We start from the raw sequence: 22,371 nt of genomic DNA, 5'->3' as shown, positions 1-22,371 counted from the left end.
TCAATGGGATCTTCTGGACAAATGGTCCGGGTCCCATCTACAATTAAAAAAAAAATAACACTGTCCCCCCAGGGCCAGGGTGTCTCTTCTACGGTGGCTGCAGAGTGCTCACCTTCTAGAGGGTCGCAGGTTCGGCATTCAGCACTGGATCCTGGTAACCACGGACGCGAGCCTCCGAGGATGGGGAGCAGTCACCCAAGGAAGAAATTTTCAGGGACTGTGGTCAGACCAGGAGTCCTGTCTACACATCAACGTGTTGGAGCTAAGGGCCATATACAACGGCCTTCGACAAGCGGAGAATCTTCTTCGCAACCTACCAGTTCTGATTCAATCAGACAATGTCACAGCAGTAGCTCATGTGAACCGCCAAGGCGGGACAAGAAGCAGAGTCGCGATGGCGGAAGCCACCAGGATTCTTCGCTGGGCGGAAAATCACGTAAGCGCTCTGTCAGCTGTCTTCATTCCGGTAATGGACAACTGGGAAGCAGACTTCCTCAGCAGACACGATCTCCATCCAGGAGAGTGGGGACTTCATCAAGAAGTCTTTGCAGAGATAACGGGTCTCTGGGGAGTTCCTCAAATAAGACATGATGGCGTCACGCCTCAACAAGAAGCTTCGGAGGTATTGTGCCATGTCTCGGGACCCTCAGGCAATAGCAGTAGACGCTCTGGTAACGCCATGGGTGTTCCAGTCGGTCTATGTGTTTCCTCCTCTTCCTCTCATCACAAAAGTGTTGAGGATCATAAGACGAAAAAGAGTACAGACAATACTCATTGTTCCAGACTGGCCTCGAGGGGCCTGGTACTCAGATCTTCAGAAGATGCTCACGGAAGATCCTTGGCCTCTTCCTCTAAGGGAAGACCTGTTACAGCAGGGGCCCTGCATGTTCCAAGACTTACCGCGGTTACGTATGACGGCATGGCGGTTGAACGCCGGATCCTAGCGGAGAAAGGGTATTCCGGAGGAGGTCCTACCTACTCTAATAAAGGCTAGGAAGGAGGTGACGGCAAAACATTATCACCGTATCTGGCGGAAATATGTCTCTTGGTGTGAAACCAAGAATGCTCCTACGGAAGATTTCATCTGGGTCGTTTTCTCCACTTCCTACAGACAGGAGTGGATATGGGCCTAAAGTTAGGCTCTGTTAAAGTACAGATTTCGGCCTTGTCAATATTCTTTCAGAAGGAATTTGCTTCTCTCCCAGAAGTCCAGACGTTTGTAAAAGGAGTACTGCACATCCAGCCTCCTTTTGTGCCCCCAGTGGCACGATGGGACCTGAACGTAGTGTTGCAGTTCCTTAAATCACACTGGTTTGAACCCCTTAAAATGGTGGAGTTTAAATTTCTCACCTGGAAGGTGGTCATGTTGTTAGCCTTGGCATCTGCGAGGCGTGTGTCAGAATTGGCGGCCTTGTCTTACAAGAGCCCTTACTTGATTTTTCATGTGGATAGAGCGGAATTGAGGACTCGTCCTCAATTTTTACCTAAGGTGGTGTCTTCATTTCATATGAACCAACCTATTGTGGTGCCTGTGGCTACAAGTGACCTGGAGGATTCCAGATCCCTGGATGTAGTCAGGGCCTTAAAGATTTATGTAGCCAGAACGGCTAAAATTCGGAAAACAGAGGCTCTGTTTGTCCTGTATGCTGCCAACAAGATTGGCGCGCCTGCTTCGAAGCAGACTATTGCTCGCTGGATCTGTAACACGATTCAGCAGGCTTATGTTATGGCTGGATTGCCGTTACCGCATTCAGTAAAGGCCCATTTCACTAGGAAGATGGGCTCTTCTTGGGCGGCTGCCCGGGGCATCTCGGCATTACAGCTTTGCCGAGCAGCAACTTGGTCGGGGTCAAACTCTTTTGCTAAATTCTACAAGTTTGATACCCTGGCTGATGAGGACCTAGCGTTTGCTCAGTCGGTGCTACAGAGTCATCCGCACTCTCCCGCCTGATTGGGAGCTTTGGTATAAACCCCATGGTCCTTACGGAGTCCCCAGCATCCTCTAGGACGTAAGAGAAAATAAGATTTTAAACCTACCGGTAAATCTTTTTCTTCTAGTCCGTAGAGGATGCTGGGCGCCCGTCCCAGTGCCGAAAATCTGCAAGACTTGTATATAGTTATTGCTTACATAAGGGTTATGTTACAGTTAGAATCGGTCTTGGACCGATACTGTTGTTTTGTTCATACTGTTAACTGGTTATATGGTATGATTGGTGTGGGCTGGTATGAATCTTGCCCTTAGATTAACAAAATCCTTTCCTCGTATTGTCCATCTCCTCTGGGCACAGTTCTCTAACTGAGGTCTGGAGGAGGGGCATAGAGGGAGGAGCCAGTGCACACCATACTAGAAAGTTCTTTTAGGTGCCCATGTCTTCTGCGGAGCCCGTCTATACCCCATGGTCCTTACGGAGTCCCCAGCATCCTCTACGGACTAGGAGAAAAAGATTTACTGGTAGGTTTAAAATCTTATTTTTTTTCTGCTGGCAGGTGTGGCTGTGGGCCTATGTCTGGGCTCCATAAAAGTCCAGATTTCGGCCTTATCCATTTTCTTTCAGAAACAATTGGCTTCTCTCCCTGAGGTCCAGACGTTCTTGAAAGGTCAATACCGAACAATAGAAAGGAAAGTTCTCCTTATTAAGCGCTCACGTAACTGCAGCTGTTATCCTTTATATATAGCAGATCAGCTCAATCTGCACACAACATAGCACTCAAAACACAGGATCATATAAAGTAAAAACCACAGCGCTGTTCTCAACAAAATTTCAGAGCGTTCCTGATTTCCTTAAGGATATAATAAACTTATTCCAATAATCCAAAATAGTCCAGCATAAACCACAGGTAGGTTTTTAACTGAAATCGCTTTATTAAAAAATTTCCTTAAAAACTCCTCCTTTTACTCCTCCTTTTACTCCTACAAAAAGCAGTGACAGTTTGGCAGGGCAAACGAAATACAGTTCCCGGCTTTCAGATAAACACATGGCACGGAGCTCACCGGATCCTCAGGACGCCGTTCTATACACTGCTTACTACAACGGGATTTACATTATCCGCGGACGCTGAATCACCACCGCTAGCTGTCCTCTCCCTGTGAGCCTCTCAGTGCTGCAGCGCCGCCGGACTGTACCGCTTTCCTCCTGCTGCTTCCAAACACTGTCTCCTTGCTGTACACAGATAGTGACCATGTCCACCTGCTGCTGCCGACGCGTTTCCACCCTAATTGGGTCTTTGTCAGGCTCACTATCCAGCATGCTTACTCCACGGCACGTTTGCTGGTTCCAAAATATGTTCAGGCCCACTCTTCTCGGTCGGTGGGTTCTTCCTGGGCGGCTGCCCGGGTTGTCTCGGCTTTACAGCTCTGCCGAGCAGCTATTTGGTCTGGTTCAAACACGTTTACTAAGTTCGACAAGTTCGATTTCTTTGGCCTCTGAGAGCCTTCAGTTTGGTCAATCAATTCTGCAGGAACCTCAGCACTCTCCCACCCAGTTTGGGAGCTTTGGTACATCCCCATGGTACTAAATGGAACCCCAGTATCCTCTAGGACGTAAAAGAAAATAGGATTTTAATTACCTACCGGTAAATCCTTTTCTCGTAGTACGTAGAGGATAATGGGCGCCCGCCCGGTGCTTCGTTCTTCCTGCACTGTTACTTGGTTAAGTATTGTTGGTTCAGCTGTTCCTGTTTAAAGTTGGGTTAGCATAGCTTTCCTCTGGTTTGTGTGTGGTAGTTCGGAATCTCACCACTATCCTTTATATCCTTCTCTCAAAGTATGTCCGTCTCCTCGGGTGCAGTTTCCTAGACTGAGTCTGGTAGGGGGGGCATAGAGGGAGGAGCCAGCCCACACTATCAAATTTTTAATCTGATAGGAGGGGCATAGAGGGAGGAGCCAGCCCACACTATCAAATTTTTAATCTGATAGGAGGGGCATAGAGGGAGGAGCCAGCCCACACTATCAAATTTTGAATGCTCCTAGTGGACCCGTCTTTACGCCATGGTACTAAATGGAACCCCATTATCCTCTACGGACTACGAGAAAAGGATTTACCGATAGGTAATTAAAATCCTATCTTTTTTTTTTTTTTTTTTGTGCAAAAGCATTGTATAACAACATCCAAAGGAGTATACATCAAGATTGTCACATGGCAAAATATATTCAGTCAATATATTCAGTAAAAAAAATGAAGCAGATTCATCAGAGTCCATTAAGATATGTGTAAAAAATAAAAAGGGATGTCTCATTATAGTGAATAAATGTATTCCTGCCAAACGTATACACTATGTGGAGGCAAGGGAGAGAGTATAACAAAAGAGAAAATGAAGTACTGCTTTATCTTGGATTGCATATTGATCTGAATGGACAGTAGCAATCTCTCCAGAAAGCATTAGGAATGTATTGTAATGCTAAGGGACACCTATGCCAATTATGGTCGTTATCTGACCAAATTTTAGAAATGGCAATATTTACTCCTATATGTTTGTTTTATGTGTGTCAGCTAAGTATTGCCCTGGGCGCAACAATTACGAGGGACTATATATTTTATTCATATTGTTGGTGAATATAGTTTCAATTGTGTAATTTTTCTATTTTAGAGTCCTGGTCAGACCTTGGGCTCATTGTTACCACAAAACATATTTGAGTCCATGTTTCAAAGTCCAGAAAATACAGAAGATCATGACCCTGTTCCACAGTCAGGTACAAGAATAATATAAACCCATGTTATGTGAACGTGTCTAAGTATTGTACAGAAGTATTTGTTTCTTTCGACAATCTTGACAAATCATTTCCTTGTACACTGGGTTGGTTGTAGTCTAAATGTTTCTTATAGTTCTGGGGCTACCCTCTCCCCTGCTGTATTTAATGTTTCTCTCTCTCACCTGCACATCCCCCAACGTTACTTACTGTAATCTGTCACTTGAACTTCTTTCACACCTCACAAATAACCCGGTATCGACGTGGGTGGCTGTGCGGTGTGAAAGGGGCCACTCCCGAATTCTCGGGTCGCCTGACCCGGTATTTCAACCTGGGAATAATGAAGGATTATTACCGAGTGCAGTGTGAGTGGGTCACTGGGTCGATGCGACCTGGGACCCATTCACAGTATAGGCAGAGGCTGCGTGGAGATGATCTCCTCTCCCAGCGCCGCCTCCTGCCCCACCCCGGATGCCGCATCCGTTCCTGCCCCGGATGGCAACCCGATCGCAAGCCAGTGTGATAGGGTCCAGTGCCGGGTTGCACCCGGGAAGGAGCCGTTTCAAAATCCCGGGTGCGACCCGGCATTGCGATCTGAAAACGGTATTACTGTCTCTTTTTCCCGTCTGCTATGCCTGTCGGCTCCCTCCTGGTTCTTGCTTTCTGTTAATTTATTCTATCAATTTCCCCGTCTGTGGTGCTCCGTTATTTCGTTCTTTCTTTTTATTTCTTTCTCACTCTTTTTCTCGCTGGCTGGCTGGCGCTCTTTCTCTCTCGCTCTCTCTCTCGCGCTCTCTCGCAGTTTCTTTCTTTCTCTGACGTCCTAGTGGATGCTGGGAACTCCGTAAGGACCATGGGGAATAGACGGGCTCCGCAGGAGACTGGGCACTCTAAGACAGAATTAGGACTACTGGTGTGCACTGGCTCCTCCCTCTATGCCCCTCCTCCAGACCCCAGTTAGAATCTGTGCCCGGCTCGAGCTGGTTGCACACTAGGGGCTCTCCTGAGCTTCTAGTACAGAAAGTATTTATTAGGTTTTTTATTTTCAGTGAGATCTGCTGGCAACAGACTCACTGCTACGAGGGACTTAGGGGAGAGAAGCGAACCTACCTGCTTGCAGCTAGCTTGGGCTTCTAGGCTACTGGACACCATTAGCTCCAGAGGGATCGAACACAGGCCCAGCCTCGGTCGTCCGGTCCCGGAGCCGCGCCGCCGTCCCCCTTGCAGAGCCAGAAGCAAGAAGAACGTCCTGGAAATCGGCGGCTGAAACCGGTCTTCATTAAGGTAGCGCACAGCACTGCAGCTGTGCGCCATTGCTCCCTATGCACACCACATACTCCGGTCACTGATGGGTGCATGGCGCTGGGGGGGGGGGGGGGGCGCCCTGGGCTGCAATTAGAGTACCTTAAAATGGCAAAAAAACACATAATATAGTCTAATAAACTATATATGTGTAAAAATCCCCTGCCATAATATTAATAAAAGAGCGGGAGAAGCCCGCCGAAAAAGGGGCGAGGCTATCTCCCTCAGCACACTGGCGCCATTTCCTCTTCACAGCTCCGCTGGAAGACAGCTCCCCAGGCTCTCCCCTGCAGTTTCCAGGCTCAATAGGGTAAAAAAGAGAGGGGGGGCACTAAATTTAGGCGCAAAACTGTATATTATAGCTGCTATAGAGAAAATCACTTTGTGTAGTGTAAATCCCTGTTTATATAGCGCTGTGGTGTGTGCTGGCATACTCACTCTCTGTCTCCCCAAAGGACTTGGTGGGGTCCTGTCCTCAGTCAGAGCATTCCCTGTGTGTGTGCGGTGTGTCGGTACGGCTGTGTCGACATGTTTGATGAGGAGGCTTATGTGGAGGCGGAGCAGGTGCCGATAAATGTGATGTCACCCCCTGCGGGGTCGACACCAGAGTGGATGGATATGTGGAAGGTATTAACCGACAGTGTCAACTCCTTACATAAAAGGTTCGATTACATAACAGCTGTGGGACAGCCGGCTTCTCAGCCAGTGCCTGCCCAGGCGTCTCAAAGGCCATCAGGGGCTCAAAAACGCCCGCTACCTCAGATGGCAGACACAGATGTCGACACGGAGTCTGACTCCAGTGTCGACGACGACGAGACTAATGTACATTCCACTAGGGCCATCCGTTGCATGATTACGGCAATGAAAAATGTGTTGCACATTTCTGACATTAACCCAGGTACCACTAAAAAGGGTATTATGTTTGGGGAGAAAAAGCAGCCAGTGGTTTTTCCCCCTTCAGATGAGTTAAATAAAGTGTGTGAAGAAGCGTGGGCTTCCCCTGATAAAAAAACCTAGTGATTTCTAAAAAATTACTAATGGCGTACCCTTTCCCGCCAGAGGACAGGGTATGTTGGGAGACATCCCCGAGGGTGGATAAAGCGCTCACACGCTTGTCAAAAAAGGTGGCACTACCGTCTCAGGATACGGCCGCCTTAAAGGAGCCTGCAGATAGAAAGCAGGAGGCTATCCTGAAGTCTGTATATACACACTCAGGTACTATACTGAGACCTGCTATTGCTTCAGCATGGATGTGCAGTGCTGCAGCAGCGTGGTCTGATTCCCTGTCTGATAACATTGATTCCCTTGACAGGGACACTATATTGCTAACCATAGAGCATATTAAAGACGTAGTCTTATACATGAGAGATGCACAGAGGGATATTTGCCGGCTGGCATCTAGAATAAATGCAATGTCCATTTCTGCCAGGAGAGTATTATGGACTCGGCAGTGGACAGGTGATGCGGATTCTAAAAGGCACATGGAGGTTTTGCCTTACAAGGGTGAGGAATTGTTTGGGGATGGTCTTTCGGACCTAGTTTCCATAGCGACAGCTGGGAAGTCGACATTTTTACCTCAGGTTCCCTCACAGCCAAAGAAAGCACTGTATTATCAGGTACAGTCCTTTCGGCCCCAGAAAGGCAAGCGGGTTAAAGGCGCGTCCTTTCTGCCTAGAGGCAGGGGTAGAGGGAAAAAGCTGCACCATACAGCCAGTTCCCAAGAACAAAAATCCTCCCCTGCTTCCACTAAATCCACCGCATGACGCTGGGGCTCCACTGGTGGAGCCAGGTGCGGTGGGGGCCCGTCTCCGGAACTTCAGCGACCGGTGGGTTCGCTCACAGGTGGATCCCTGGGTTCTACAAGTGGTATCTCCAGGGATACAAGCTGGAATTCGAGACGTCTCCCCCTCGCCGTTACCTCAAATCAGCCTTGCCAGCTACTCCCCCGGTCCTTCAACGGTCCTTCAACAGGGACGGGGTTACTATTCCACAATGTTTGTGGTACCGAAACCAGACTGTTCGGTGAGACCCATTCTAAATTTTAAATCCTTGAACACTTATATAAGAAGGTTCAAGTTCAACATGGAATCGCTCAGGGCGGTTATCGCAAGCCTGGAAGAAGGGGATTACATGGTTTCACTGGACATCAAGGATGCTTACCTGCATGTCCCCATTTACCCACCTCACCAGGTGTACCTCCGTTTTGTGGTACAAGACTGCCATTACCAATTCCAGACGTTGCCGTTTGGTCTGTCCACGGCACCGAGGGTATTTACCAAGGTAATGGCCGAAATGATGATACTCCTTCGAAAGAAGGGAGTTATAATTATCCCATACTTGGACGATCTCCTTATAAAGGCGAGGTCCAGGGAGCAGTTGTTGGTCGGAGTAGCACTATCTCAGGAAGTGCTACAACAGCACAGCTGGATTCTGAATATTACAAAGTCGCAGCTGGTTCCTACGACGCGTCTGCTGTTCCTGGGTATGATTCTGGACACAGAACAGAAGAAGGTGTTTCTCCCGGAGGAGAAGGCCAAGGAGTTGTCATCTCTGGTCAGAGACCTCCTGAAACCAAAACAGGTGTCTGTGCATCACTGCACGCGAGTCCTGGGAAAGATGGTAGCTTCTTACGAGGCAATTCCATTCGGCAGGTTCCATGCAAGGATCTTTCAGTGGGATCTGTTAGACAAGTGGTCCGGATCACATCTTCAGATGCATCGGCTGATCACCCTGTCCCCGAGGGCCAGGGTGTCTCTGCTGTGGTGGCTGCAGAGGGCTCATCTACTAGAGGGCCGCAGATTCGGCATACAGGACTGGGTCCTGGTGACCACGGATGCAAGCCTCCGAGGTTGGGGGGCAGTCACGCAGGGAAGAAACTTCCAAGGACAATGGTCGAGTCAGGAGGCTTCCCTACACATAAATATCCTGGAACTAAGGGCCATTTACAATGCCCTAAGTCAGGCAAGACCCCTGCTTCAAAACCAGCCGGTGCTGATTCAGTCAGACAACATCACGGCGGTCGCCCATGTAAACCGACAGGGCGGCACAAGAAGCAGGATGGCGAGGGCAGAAGCCACAAGGATTCTCCGATGGGCGGAAAATCACGTGATAGCACTGTCAGCAGTGTTCATTCCGGGAGTGGACAACTGGGAAGCAGACTTCCCCAGCAGGCACGACCTCCACCCGGGAGAGTGGGGACTTCATCCAGAAGTCTTCCAACTGATTGTAAACCGTTGGGAAAGGCCACAGGTGGACATGATGGCGTCCCGCCTAAACAAAAAGCTAAAAAGATATTGCGCCTGGTCAAGGGACCCTCAGGCGATAGCTGTGGACGCTCTAGTGACACCGTGGGTGTACCAGTCGGTTTATGTGTTCCCTCCTCTTCCTCTCATACCAAAGGTGCTGAGGATAATAAGAAAGAGAGGAGTAAGAACTATACTCATCGTTCCGGATTGGCCAAGAAGGACTTGGTACCCGGAACTACAAGAAATGATCTCAGAGGACCCTTGGCCTCTGCCTCTCAGACTGGACCTGCTACAACAGGGGCCCTGTCTGTTCCAAGACTTACCGCGGCTGCGTTTGATGGCATGGCGGTTGAACGCCGGATCCTGATGGAAAAGGGCATTCTGGTTGAAGTCATTGCCACGCTGATAAAAGCTAGGAAAGATGTGACAGCAAAGCATTATCACCGCATATGGCGGAAATATGTTGCTTGGTGTGAGGCTATGAAGGCCCCCACAGAAGAATTTCAGCTGGGTCGATTTCTGCACTTCCTACAGTCAGGAGTGACTATGGGCCTAAAATTGGGATCCATTAAAGTCCAGATTTCGGCCCTGTCTATTTTCTTTCAAAAAGAACTGGCTTCCTTGCCTGAAGTTCAGACGTTTGTTAAGGCAGTGCTGCATATTCAGCCCCCTTTTGTGCCCCCAGTGGCACCTTGGGATCTCAACGTTGTGTTGGATTTCCTAAAATCACATTGGTTTGAGCCACTTCAGACCGTGGAATTAAAATATCTCACGTGGAAAGTGGTCATGCTTTTGGCCTTGGCTTCGGCTAGGCGGGTGTCAGAATTGGCGGCTTTGTCCTGTAAAAGCCCCTATCTGATCTTCCATATGGACAGAGCAGAATTGAGGACGCGTCCCCAATTCCTCCCTAAGGTGGTATCAGCGTTTCATTTGAACCAACCTATTGTGGTGCCTGCGGCTACTCGGGACTTGGAGGCCTCCAAGTTGCTGGACGTAGTCCGGGCCCTGAAAATCTATGTTTCCAGGACGGCTAGAGTCAGAAAGACTGACTCGCTGTTTATCCTGCATGCACCCAACAAGCTGGGTGCTCCTGCTTCTAAGCAGACTATTGCTCGCTGGATCTGCTCCACGATTCAACTTGCACATTCTGCGGCTGGACTGCCGCATCCTAAATCAGTCAAAGCCCATTCCACGAGGAAGGTGGGCTCTTCTTGGGCGGCTGCCCGAGGGGTCTCGGCTTTACAACTTTGCCGAGCTGCTACCTGGTCGGGATCAAACACGTTTGCAAAATTCTACAAGTTTGATACCCTGGCTGAGGAGGACCTTGAGTTTGCTCATTCGGTGCTGCAGAGTCATCCGCACTCTCCCGCCCGTTTGGGAGCTTTGGTATAATCCCCATGGTCCTTACGGAGTTCCCAGCATCCACTAGGACGTCAGAGAAAATAAGAATTTACTCACCGGTAATTCTATTTCTCGTAGTCCGTAGTGGATGCTGGGCGCCCATCCCAAGTGCGGATTGTCTGCAATACTTGTATATAGTTATTGCCTAACTAAAGGGTTATTGTTATGAGCCATCTGTTCGTGAGGCTCAGTTGTTATTCATACTGTTAACTGGGTATAGTATCACGAGTTGTACGGTGTGATTGGTGTGGCTGGTATGAGTCTTACCCGGGATTCCAAATCCTTTCCTTATTGTGTCAGCTCTTCCGGGCACAGTTTCCCTAACTGGGGTCTGGAGGAGGGGCATAGAGGGAGGAGCCAGTGCACACCAGTAGTCCTAATTCTTTCTTAGAGTGCCCAGTCTCCTGCGGAGCCCGTCTATTCCCCATGGTCCTTACGGAGTTCCCAGCAACCACTACGGACTACGAGAAATAGAATTACCGGTGAGTAAATTCTTATTTTCTCTCTCTCTCTCTCTCTCTCTCTCTCTCTCTCTCTCTCTCTCTCTCTCTCTCTCTCTCTCTCTCTCTCTCTGGCTGTTTTATGTCTTTCACTTTTGCTTGTTCTTGGTCTGGCTTTCTGTCTCACTGTCTTGGTCTGTCTTTATTTAATTCCATCCACCCAGCCTTTCAGTTTTTCAATCTCGATTTACTCCACAGTACAATTCCTCATATATTGCATATTAGGTAACATTTTCACTGTCTTTTTTTATTTTTTTTTATTTTTTTATTCATTTCTTGATATGCCTGACATCTTGGAGATCGGGGTGCCATTCTGAGAGCCAAGTGCACAGAACCTCAGTTCTCGCTTTTTTATTTAAATATTTGTTTATAGTTCTCACTTTTTAATGGAGATGAGTGGGTTCGGATTTACTCAGTTCTTATCGCTAAACTAGCGCTAGTTCGGATTTATTTTATTGGCTATCCAAAACACTTGAGAGCCGGTAGCCAGTAAGATGCTGTTTTTGACAACCGAGCATAACCGAGTAAATCCGAACTGCTCAACTCTACTTTTTAATCACCAATCACCAAGGGGACCTAGTTCCAACCCTCATAAACTGGGTACGCTATACGATGTAAGAAGTGATGTAACGGTCATTCCAGTTTAACTTATCCCAGACCACACCCAAACTTTATCAGTTCATGGCACCATTAGCGTTTCAGACTTTTTCCATGGTACTCATAGGTGCCAGCAGGGCTAAACTCTGAAGAGCTTCACTTTTTGTACTTTTAGTACATAGGGGTCAGACCGTAGTTCCCATCGATAATCATGGGGGCTGCAGTCTCCAGCGCTAATAAGCCTTCTGCAGGAGATTTCTGTGACATCTGCATTATGCTACTAGTACATAGCAACAATTCATGTTTATAAAACAATACAGTAAGTCTGGCCCTCACTCACTGTGGGTAAAAGGTATAACCTGCTCCGGTGCAGTTATAAGATAGACAGTCGATAGGTTGACACCATATGGTTGACATGCATTAGGTTGATGTGGTCAAAAGGTCGACAGGTAAAAGGTAGACAGTACAAAAGGTCGACAGGAAATTGTTGACGCACGTTTTTTATTTTGGTGTACTTTTGTACGTTTCATCACCTGTGACCCCAATTAGTGTTGATGTAGACTCTTTCAGGCTTCTCTATGCTTCGGGTAGGGTGCATTGCTCTGCTGCCACCATGCTAGGCACAAGTTGCTATTCCCATAGTCCACATGGATGATAAACCAAGCAAAAGATGTACAAAAATGTGAAAACCGGGGGGGGGGGAACGTCGGCTATGTGTGTTTTGACCATTGCCATGTCGACCTTTTGAATCTATTGACCTGTTCAGGTCCTCCTGCTTAGGAGAGGTGAGAGGAATTGCCATGATGTTCCCCACACCACTGTGGGTGTCCGTCTGTGTAGTCTGTCCGAGCTGTGGAGGCCGAGAGGACGTAGCTGCACAGAGGTGGTAAATGAAGGGCGCGGAGCCAGGAATGATCGGCAACTGAGTCTGCACAGTGCAGCTTACTTAGTGCAAATGCCCGTGCAATGTTTCTGTGATTAAAGTACTGCTTAACCTATAACTTGCTGGCCCAAATACTTTAATTTGGGACCAGACTGGACCTCCCAGCTGCTCTAAGTGCGATGCTGCACTGAATTTGTCAAACACTGCACTATGTAATCTTATATATACTGCGGCGTCAGATTGTATCCAATTTATTGTTATTCCTGTTCACACTATACACTCATTATGTAAAACAGTACCAAACTTCAGAGTCCAACATATTGTGGTAGATTCAATTCAGCACGAATTGAATAGCACCGGAAGGGAGCTGCCAGAGCTAATCAATTCAGCGCAATGTGAAGTCGGAGAATGCCGGTGCTTGCGCCTTAAACATGTTTAGTCGCAGGTACCGGCATTCTTCGACTAAAGTGCCAGACGCGCTAAGGGCAGAATGCAGAAAACAGGAGTGGTGCAGGAAGAAATTCTCAACTCTGGCGTATCATTGCACTGAATTGAATAGCTCTGGGAGTTCTCTCCCAGTGCTATTCAGTTTGTATTGAATTGACCTCATTGTGTGGTCCTGCATACACAAGGCCATGATGTGCACCACATTGGCCATAAGGTCATTGCAATCCGCCTCAGGACAATATAGTGAACGATAGATTGTATAGTGTGTTTTCAGTTTTAATCTCCGTATTTATATTGTTCACAGAAACACTGCTGAAAACTTGGACTACAGACACGCAAGCATTGAACCCAGCAGAGACCAGCACAGCTGAGCCGCAACCATTAGCTGTCCCTCTGGTTAATCCACCTGCGGCCTCAGAGGCTCCTTTAGCGACTACACTTGGCACAACATCCGTACCTTTACCATCTGGCACCATAGGATGTGGGACTCAGTCAGCAACTCCTGCGTCCTCTACATCTGCTCAATCCCTGGAAGTGCCTATCCATAATGGGAGTCAATTGCCTGTCACCCAGGACAACTTCATTACACCACAGACCTCACAACCCTTAGTAGAAGGATTGACTGTTGTTACAGGACCTGCTCTGCCTGTAGGAGCTGCTTCAGACACTGTTTTACAGACACTTGTGCGGGTGGATGAGCAAAACCTTCAGTGGATATTAAATGGTGCTTCTCAAAACCTTGAACAAGCTGTAAGTATTTACACCATTCTATATGTCATAGGGACAGGTCAAGAACTGTTAGAAATTTTGAGGCTGAAAAATGCGGTGTGGTACAAAATATCAATGTTAACAGACTGTCACCATATTAACATAGCATTTTTAGCGTATTAGAGCCCTTACCCAAGCATGGGCTTTCAACATGATGCCTATTGACACTATGACAATGTCGTGCTGAAGTTCTGGTATGGGCATTCTGAATGTCAATAGAATGGCTGCATACCGAAAAAATCATGTGCATTGAAACTTCAAACAATTTCTGTTCATTAAAGTAAAATAGGACCTCCAACACAAATAATTTAATGTCCGAAAAGAACGGACAGAACGGATTTGCCTGCTTGTCTCTATCGGAAAGTGTTTTACAATTGGTATATAAGTCTTGCTCTGAAGTTTACAGTTTCATGGAAATTGGAATAACGTTAGGAAAAAGTGCTTCAGTTTTCTCAGTATTGTCATTTAAAAAATTGGTACGGTATGAGCTGGTAGGAGGCGTGTGAGAGGAACTGCTTGTGTACATGGTATAAGAAGATATTTTATGTTATACAGATGTGTCCTCATACAACATTGCTGCAGTCGTGCCAAACAGTCCCTCTTGTTGCTCCAGGTACCGTGAGACCTGCTAGCGTTGGCTGTCTTTTTTTGCAGAAACTTTGTCTGTCACGACGTAGATAGGAACCACCAGGAGACGTCTGATTCATTTGATATTTGTATATCTGTGTGCGACTGAGGCTCTGTATCTGCATACGGAGTGCTACAATGTAGCAGCTGCAAGTTCTGTTGTGCTTCATATACAGACTCAGTAACACAATATACAAGTGTCTTACATCAAAATAATCAACAGAGTCTCCTTGTGCGTCCAAGTTGCATTGCAACTAAGACACATTTTTTACAAAAAAATACACCTGACGCTAGCAGAGTTGCACGGGACCTGGCGGCTCGCTCACACCAGGCATCTCGCTCTGCGTGGCGTATTGAGGCTGACAGGATGCTTAGGCTAGGGGTCTGGTGGAGGAGGTACAGTAGACTGGTAAGTGTTACATTTTTGGGAGTCAGGCTGCTGGTGAAAACATTGGGTTTATGCTGTTGGGGCTGAGTTAGCAGTGGAGGGGAAGTAGTACAGCCAGCTGCAAGCTCTTAAGGGGGGTACATTCGGAGAGACCAGTGCTTAACTTCTAAGTAGTCTGACTAGATTGCTTAGAAGTTAAGCACTGATCTCTCCGTGTGTATGCCCCACTGCGATAGGGCCGCGCATCGCTATCGCCGGTGCTAGATTGGCCTGCATGCAGGCACAATCTAGCAGGTCGCTCATTTCACACGCTGGGTGAAATAAGCGTCCGCCCTCCTCACTCAGCACACATCGCGCTGTGCTGAGCAGGGACAGAGGTGTGCTGAGCGGTCTGTGTTAAGATCGCTCAGCACACATCTCTCCCGTCAGTACTGGCCTTTACACATTCATGCACAATTGTTAATTGCTTTGAGTGTTGGATAAAGGATTTTATATTGGATTCTGGCTGGATATAAACGGTAAGTGAGGGAAATGACTGGTGGATTTACTAAAGCTTTAGCCCCAATCCACCTTTCCAGAACCACAAAAAGGCTTCCATGCTTAGATTTTCATAATAAAATATACACTTGAAAATGATTTTTGCTAGTTTGCACATTTTTGAATGAAATTCGTTTACTGTGTAAGAATAAAATGAGTAGTCTATAAGAGCATGCCATTTTAAGAACTATACAGCAATGCTTCAAACAAAGGGAAACTATCAAAGCCAGAATGCGGAAATCTGGGCATTAAACTATAATCCCCATTATAGTTCCTCCCCGTTCACCTGACTTTTCTAGTATTATTAGTGCAGGGTGTTCATGTCCGGTGATCTCCAAACAAGAACTACCCTCCCTGGAATTCCTCATTTTATTTCTGTATGATTCTTTTACCTGGTTATCAAGGAGCTACATTGTATTTTTGAAAGAAGATTCCTCAATTTTCAAATGAGAATGCTCTTGTGTGTGAATGGGCCAGGATGGGGCAAATCGGACACTTTTAGTGTGCTCCGATCCCTTGGCTTTTTTGTAGTGCAGAGGCTGTGTACCAGAGAACTCTCTGATGTCATCACGCGTCGGCACAATAATGTCTTTATTTGCCATATTTTCCCCTGGTCCCGAGTGGCAGTAAATAGCGATGGGGATCTTGAAAGTATGATTTTGTTTTCCTCTTTGCACCCCACTACAGGCAAGTGGCACTGGTCCTTGGCACTTTCGAGGTTTACGTGCAGAATAAGTCTCTCATGCGTAATACTGAAGTAGTTCATATAGTGAAAGTTATGACCTTGTCGAAGTGAAAACAAGCAAACAACTGCACTATGCGCCTAATTCAGGGTTGATTGCAAAATCTTTCTCTAATGGGCAAAACCATGTGCACTGCAGGTGGGGCAGATATAACGTGCAGAGAGAGTTAGATTTGGGTGGGTTATATTGTTTCTGCAGGGTAAATACTGGCTGCTTTATGTATACACTGCAATTTAGATTTCAGTTTGAATATACCCAACCCAAATCAAAAGGACCGTACTGACGGGGAGATTTCCCCAGAGATATGTGCTGAGAGGTCCAGCACAGACCGCTCAGCACACATCTTTCACCCTCCCCCCGCCCCCCTCAGCCCAGCGCGATGTGCTGAGCGAGGAGGGACGGACACGGGGGGCCGCTCATTTCACCCAGCTGCCAACCTAGCACCGGCGATAGGGACCGCGCATCGCTGTCGCCGGCACCCCTACACACGGAGCGATGATCTACGCAATCTAGTCAGATTGCTTAGAAATTAGCTGAACATCGCTCCGTGTGTACCCCCCTTAACTCTCTCTGCACATGTTATATCTGCCCCACCTGCACTGCACAAGGTTTTGGCCACTAGAGAAAGAGTTTGCTTTTGCGATCAACCCTGAATTAGGCCCTATGTTGTGTAGCATTTGTAAACACTGATAGTATCATATAAATAAATGATCATTTAGAAATGAAGCTGCAAGCCTAGTATTACTCTAGCTAAAAAGCCTCATCAAAATGTACACTATATGATGTGAAAGTAAATTTACCTGACTATTTGTAAACCACATCCTCCAAATTAGAAAAAAAAAGTTTTCACTGCTCCTGGGTCCATAATTGATCTGTCCTTATGTCCATAAAATGCATCTAAGCATTCGTGTATTTTCCTAATGTGTCACCAGACCTTCCCCATACCCACTTGTATGCCATCATGTAGGGAGTACATGTGACCCAGCTTATGTCCTATTACACCTAATCATGCTCTGTTTTCCGTAATTAAAGTGTTTTCTTTCCCTCAGCAGCAGCAGGCTCCAAAGGTGGAAAAGGTTTACTTCACTACTACTCTCCCACTCCCTGGCACTGGTGGTATGTTTTATGCTACGTTACTATTTTACTTGTGCACTGTGGGGTCAGTACAGTTAGGTGCAAGTTGTTTCATTAAATTTGCAGACATTCGCATGAATGTGTGCTTCCAAAAATTCTCCAGTCCAATTTAAAATGCCTACTCACGGTACTCGCAGTGGGGGTAGGTGAACTGTCAGCCATATGCAATGGAGAGAAGTGCAGGAAAAAGTGGGGTGACCCTCCAGGACCCTCAAAATATTACAATTAAATTTGCAGAATCATACATAAGGGATGCGGTCTATTTACCTGCAGTCAAAATTCCGACAACCACTGACCGGCTGTCAGAATCCCGACAAGGTCAAAATGGCGACATTTAAAATACCGACATGGTCAAAGTACCGACATTTAAAATGTCGACATGAGTTTTTCATGTTTGTTTGTTTTTTAATGAAACCGACTTGTTCATACCTTACCATCCCACTGGACCCGGAGGGGGAATACAATAGTTTGCCGACCGCAGTGAGGCATCGTGCCCGAAGCATGCGGGGAGACACGGTACTCTTATACGGTGTCCATGTCGACATACACACCAAAAAACAATGAAAAATGTGTGTTGACTTTTTGACCCGTCTACATTTTAAATGTCTGTATTTTAACCTTGTCGGCATCTTAAATGTCGGTATTTTGACCTTGTCGGGATTTTGATAGTAGGTATTTCATACTGATCCCATACAGAAGGCTGTTAGTGTGCATAAGGAGAGTACTGGAGATTTTAAACTATGTTGAATGGCTGATTTGTGCATTTAAAACAACAACAGAAAGAGGTGACTAAAACATTTCAAATAATCTAAAAAATAAATACTGTAATTAATTTGGGGTGCATAAAGCAATGATGAAGTTGATTTTGGGGTCATTTGAGGCCATTTTTGTTAAACCCAAAAAATGACATGTAATTATTGGACTACAGTAATTTAAGTTAATTGGAAACTTCCAATTGCCTAATTAGTCATTAGGGGGTGGTGTCCAATGGGGTTCTGCATGGTGTCCTGACATTTTAACCTTAAAATAAGGATTTTCTCTACCATCTCTCACCCTCAGTGAGGAGGGAGATTAGTCTGCCTGGTTCTATGCGAGTTTCTAATTGGATTGCATAATGCGAATATGTGGAGAAAGCGGCAACTCACACCTAACTGGATTGAACCCTATATTTAATTTGCAATTGGAGCTATATGGTATTTACAAATCTTTACAACCATAAATAAAATCCTATGACAAGTAATATTTACTCTTTGTTTTTTTTAAAGAGTAATTTTTATTGCAATGGTTTTAACACTCCAGTGAAGAGATCTATAGGAAACGTCACTAAAAAAATAATTTTGTTTATATACAAATGTCCTGGCAGTTGTCACTGAACCATATGACTATTATAACCTCATTACTTTTTATTTTTACTGTATATGTTTGTGTTGCTCCGTTAATATACAACAGATGAAACTGATACAGAAAACCTAATAAATGAGTATCATACTGTAGAGAACTGATACCATTGAAGAGATATGTAAAGGGAGACTGTGCAGAAAGTGCAGCATGCTTTTGCACAGTGACTTTTTTACTGTCTGTGGGGCTATTTATCATACAAGTGTTAACACATTTAAACTTGCCATGTGGGCTCCATTCAATTCAGCGTGAATTGAATAGCACCGGGAAGGAGCTCCCGGAGCTATGCAATTCAGATCGATGTTATGCCCGAGTAGAGGATTTCTTCTCGTACCCCTCCTGGGGTGCAAGCAGAAATCCGACAAAACTAGTGTCACAATGTTGTTTTCTGCCTTTATTGTGGCGGAAGCAGCATCGCGCCAGGCACTTAAGTCAGAGAATGCCGGTTTCTCATGGCTACACACCATGTTTAAGGTGTGAGAACCAGCATACTCCAACAGAACCACACGCTGAATTGAATAGCTCTGGGACCTCCTTCCCGGCGCTATTCAATACACACTGAATTGAATAGAGTCCATTGACCATTATAGCTTGGTGAACTTGTTGCTAACACAATCTGTATTTACCTCAGGTGCTTAGACACAGTAATAGGAATTCTTACAGTTTAATTAGCTTCTGCTGCCAAAAGCTTCCCTGCTTTGTTGTTCTGCTATTGGCACCCACCCACCTACTGAATGGTAGTGCGGTGGCTACGTGTCCACTTTTCTCGTGATGCAGACCCTATAACAGAAATTGTCCAGACATAGTTTCAGACGACTGGCATAAAGGAATTTTGTGGACATCCCCCTTTTATAATGTACAAGTCCCATTGAGTTTTGCTTATTACATCACAAGTAGAGATTTCTAACCTCCATGTCATTTCCAGGCAATTCTGTACAGCAGATTGGTTTGAGCCTTCCTGTCATCATCATAAAACAAGAGGAGTCCTGTCAGTGTCAGTGCGCCTGCAGAGACGCTGTTAAAGAAAAAGAGACATCCAACAAGCGCAAAAGATGTTCTGTTTCCGAATCTGACACTGTCCAAAAACCAGCAACTGAGCCCACACCTCCTGACCCTGTACCCCTTTCATCGTCACCCTGTGAAGGCAGCAGTGGACACTTGCTGAGCCCCTCAGACTCTCAACCTTGGACTCCTCCTTCTATAGACATCTCAGACTTCTTGTCCCTCCAGAGTCCAGAGAACCCCTCCCTCCTTGTCCCGATGGAAGCCTTATTGCAAGGAGAGGATACTCGCTTCAGTGGTTTATCTAAATAGAATTGAAAATAAACTGTATTGGGGATTATTATTTTTTTCATTATCCTCTAATTTGCAATACTCAGCACTCATCTCTTGTCACACTTAATAATAACTCAGACAGCCCTGCATACAATCCAGTTTCATTTCTGCTAAACTGACAGTCCTCTTTTTATTTTATTGTAATAAAACCCCAGTGGAAGGAAAATGAGCAGATTTTTCTTCTGGCACTGACAAGGGCTTGTCATCTGAGGAATAGAGTAACCTATTGTTTTATTGCACTATGAGTCACTTTGAACATAAAGTTGTACAGGGAAATATATATAATTTATATATCTCAAGAAAGGTAAGTCACTGGGGACTGTGTGTTCTCCTTTGGCATTGGTAAAGGTCCTGTTGCATCACATTGTCAAGATGGGACAGCGATATAAAAGATACAGTACTGTTTGTTTTTATTTGTTGTATTTACATAATATGAACAGGAGATGTTCTAACCCTCCACCCTAGTTACTGAGCAGTCCATATTGCTCTTCCTTTGGCATTAAATTAAAATGAATACCAAACAATAAGGAACTGGGGGGCAGATGTAATAAGCCTGGAGAAGTGATAAAGCAGTGATAAGTGCAAGGTGATAACGCACCAGCCAATCAGCTCCAATATGTCAATTGACAGGAGGTGATTGGCTGGTGCGTTATCACCTTGCACTTATCACTGCTTTATCACTTCTCCAGGCTTAATACATCTACCCCTGGGTGTACAGCTGCAACTAAAGAGTTCAATTCCAGATACATGTGAGAAATGATTGATGTCTAGAGTTCCTTTTTACAACTGAAGAATGTGTTACCACAATGATGAGAATTTCACACTACCACTAATGTTTTAATTCCCCGATTATGTTACATTCTATCTACTCCTACCTAAAGAACACATGCTCCATGTCTGTAATGTAAAATACATGTATAAATTTACTCTCCCTAGTATTAGCTTGCACCACCAAGGCCACTAATACTTGCAAAAGGAAAATTCTTTATGGACCCTTTTAACAAACTCATAAAAACGAAAAGATATAATTAAAATCCCTAACTTGATTATTTCATATGTGTTTTTAAGTTTGCTTTTAATTATCCTAAAATTAGTTTTGAGATTCTCAACCTAGATGGCATAGTCTTAATTCTCTTTCAACAGTATTATCATCTTGGCATACGGAAGTGAACCAGAGGATGCAGGCTCTTTCTATATAGTTTGGCTTCTGGTCTGTTAGGGAAATAATCCTGTTTATTCATCAGTCCTCCATGGCAGCAATACTATGGGTTAACAACAACATCATTGGCGTTTCTATAATGGGTGCAATGTGTGCGGTGCACACGATCCCCTGGGTCCAGGGGCGGCCCACACCGCACACAATGCACCTATTTTAATACTTACCTTGCCGGAGTCCAGCGTCGGGTGCTGCAATTGCGGTGGAAATTACTGCCAAAATTTGTCTCCGGATCATGGCCGGCGCCATGTTTCTGGAGACATGCGCAGTAGATTCCGGCACAATGCCTGAGTCTACAGCGCCGTACAGAGGAGGGGGCCCACCTGGAGGTGCACATGAGCCCCCTCCTCTGTTGAAACGCCCCTGGTTACCAACCCATTTTCTTAGGGTAGATCCAGGGAAAGATCAGACCTCCCACTTCTCATACATAAGCCCGAATTCAATTAGCCGCCCAATCGTGGTACTTTAGCGCAATTGCCGTTTTCGTGGGTATGAATGCTTCCGCAATTCACCTATTACGAATTCCCGAAAATGGGATTACCTTGAAAATTGTAGCCAAAAGTGAAAAAATGGGTAAATCTGCCTGTACACCCGAAAAAAGCTAAACATCGGATAACAGTAAAAAAGTTTATTATTGGTCATAATAAAAGTATTTCTGGTTCTTAAATTTGGTAAAATGGCTGTTATGTGCATTTTAAAAGTTTTAAAAATTATAGAAAGTTATTTTTACCTCCTGTTTCTCCTCGAATCTATTTTCTGTTTGTGGTAGAAATATGGATTTTGAACGACTTATCTTGCTTTGTAGCCTAAGGATGTACCTCCTAGTAGCTTAAAGCTGTCGTGGTGTGGGTACCCAGGGGCCACTAGTTGCGTGCTCAGTGCAAACGCAGTAAGAAGATGAGGCATGATGGCTCTGTACAGCATCGGCTGCTGTGCATGTAAGTCAGGAGTCTTCAACATGAAGCCACATACCGGGAATGAATCTGCCCTCTGACCTCCCTGTTTATTGCACCATAGGAAGAAGCTACAATGGACCAAGAGACTTCTTCCCAACAGCCAGTCAGTGCCCTTGCAAAGTAAGTCCTTATTAGGGGTGCTACATATTATACTAAACAGTCACTGATAGCTATTCTTTTCTGATTAAACAGTGTTGCCTGGAAAGT

At 45.7% G+C, this 22,371-nt stretch overlaps 1 protein-coding gene across 3 annotated transcripts in view; it reads left to right on the top strand.

The window, feature by feature from the left end:
• Positions 1 to 20,158, top strand: part of MTF1 (metal regulatory transcription factor 1) — a 144,160-nt gene extending 124,002 nt beyond the window's left edge. Inside the window, exons 8-11 of one of the 3 annotated variants that reach the window (XM_063954324.1) lie at positions 4,588 to 4,690; positions 13,367 to 13,812; positions 17,172 to 17,241; positions 19,583 to 20,158. In XM_063954324.1, the coding sequence (XP_063810394.1) occupies positions 4,588 to 4,690; positions 13,367 to 13,812; positions 17,172 to 17,241; positions 19,583 to 19,971 (1,008 nt within the window). In that variant the 3' untranslated portion in view covers positions 19,972 to 20,158. The remainder of the gene's footprint in view (positions 1 to 4,587; positions 4,691 to 13,366; positions 13,813 to 17,171; positions 17,242 to 19,582) is intronic. The other 2 variants (XM_063954326.1, XM_063954325.1) reach the window with 2 other exon arrangements.
• Positions 20,159 to 22,371: the final 2,213 nt, after the last annotated feature.

Source organism: Pseudophryne corroboree, chromosome 2 (genome assembly GCF_028390025.1).
Source record: "Pseudophryne corroboree isolate aPseCor3 chromosome 2, aPseCor3.hap2, whole genome shotgun sequence".
NCBI classification, from domain to species: Eukaryota; Metazoa; Chordata; class Amphibia; order Anura; family Myobatrachidae; genus Pseudophryne; species Pseudophryne corroboree.
The sequence above is the reverse complement of the archived record's forward strand: the minus strand, read 5'-3'. Positions and strand labels throughout refer to the sequence as shown.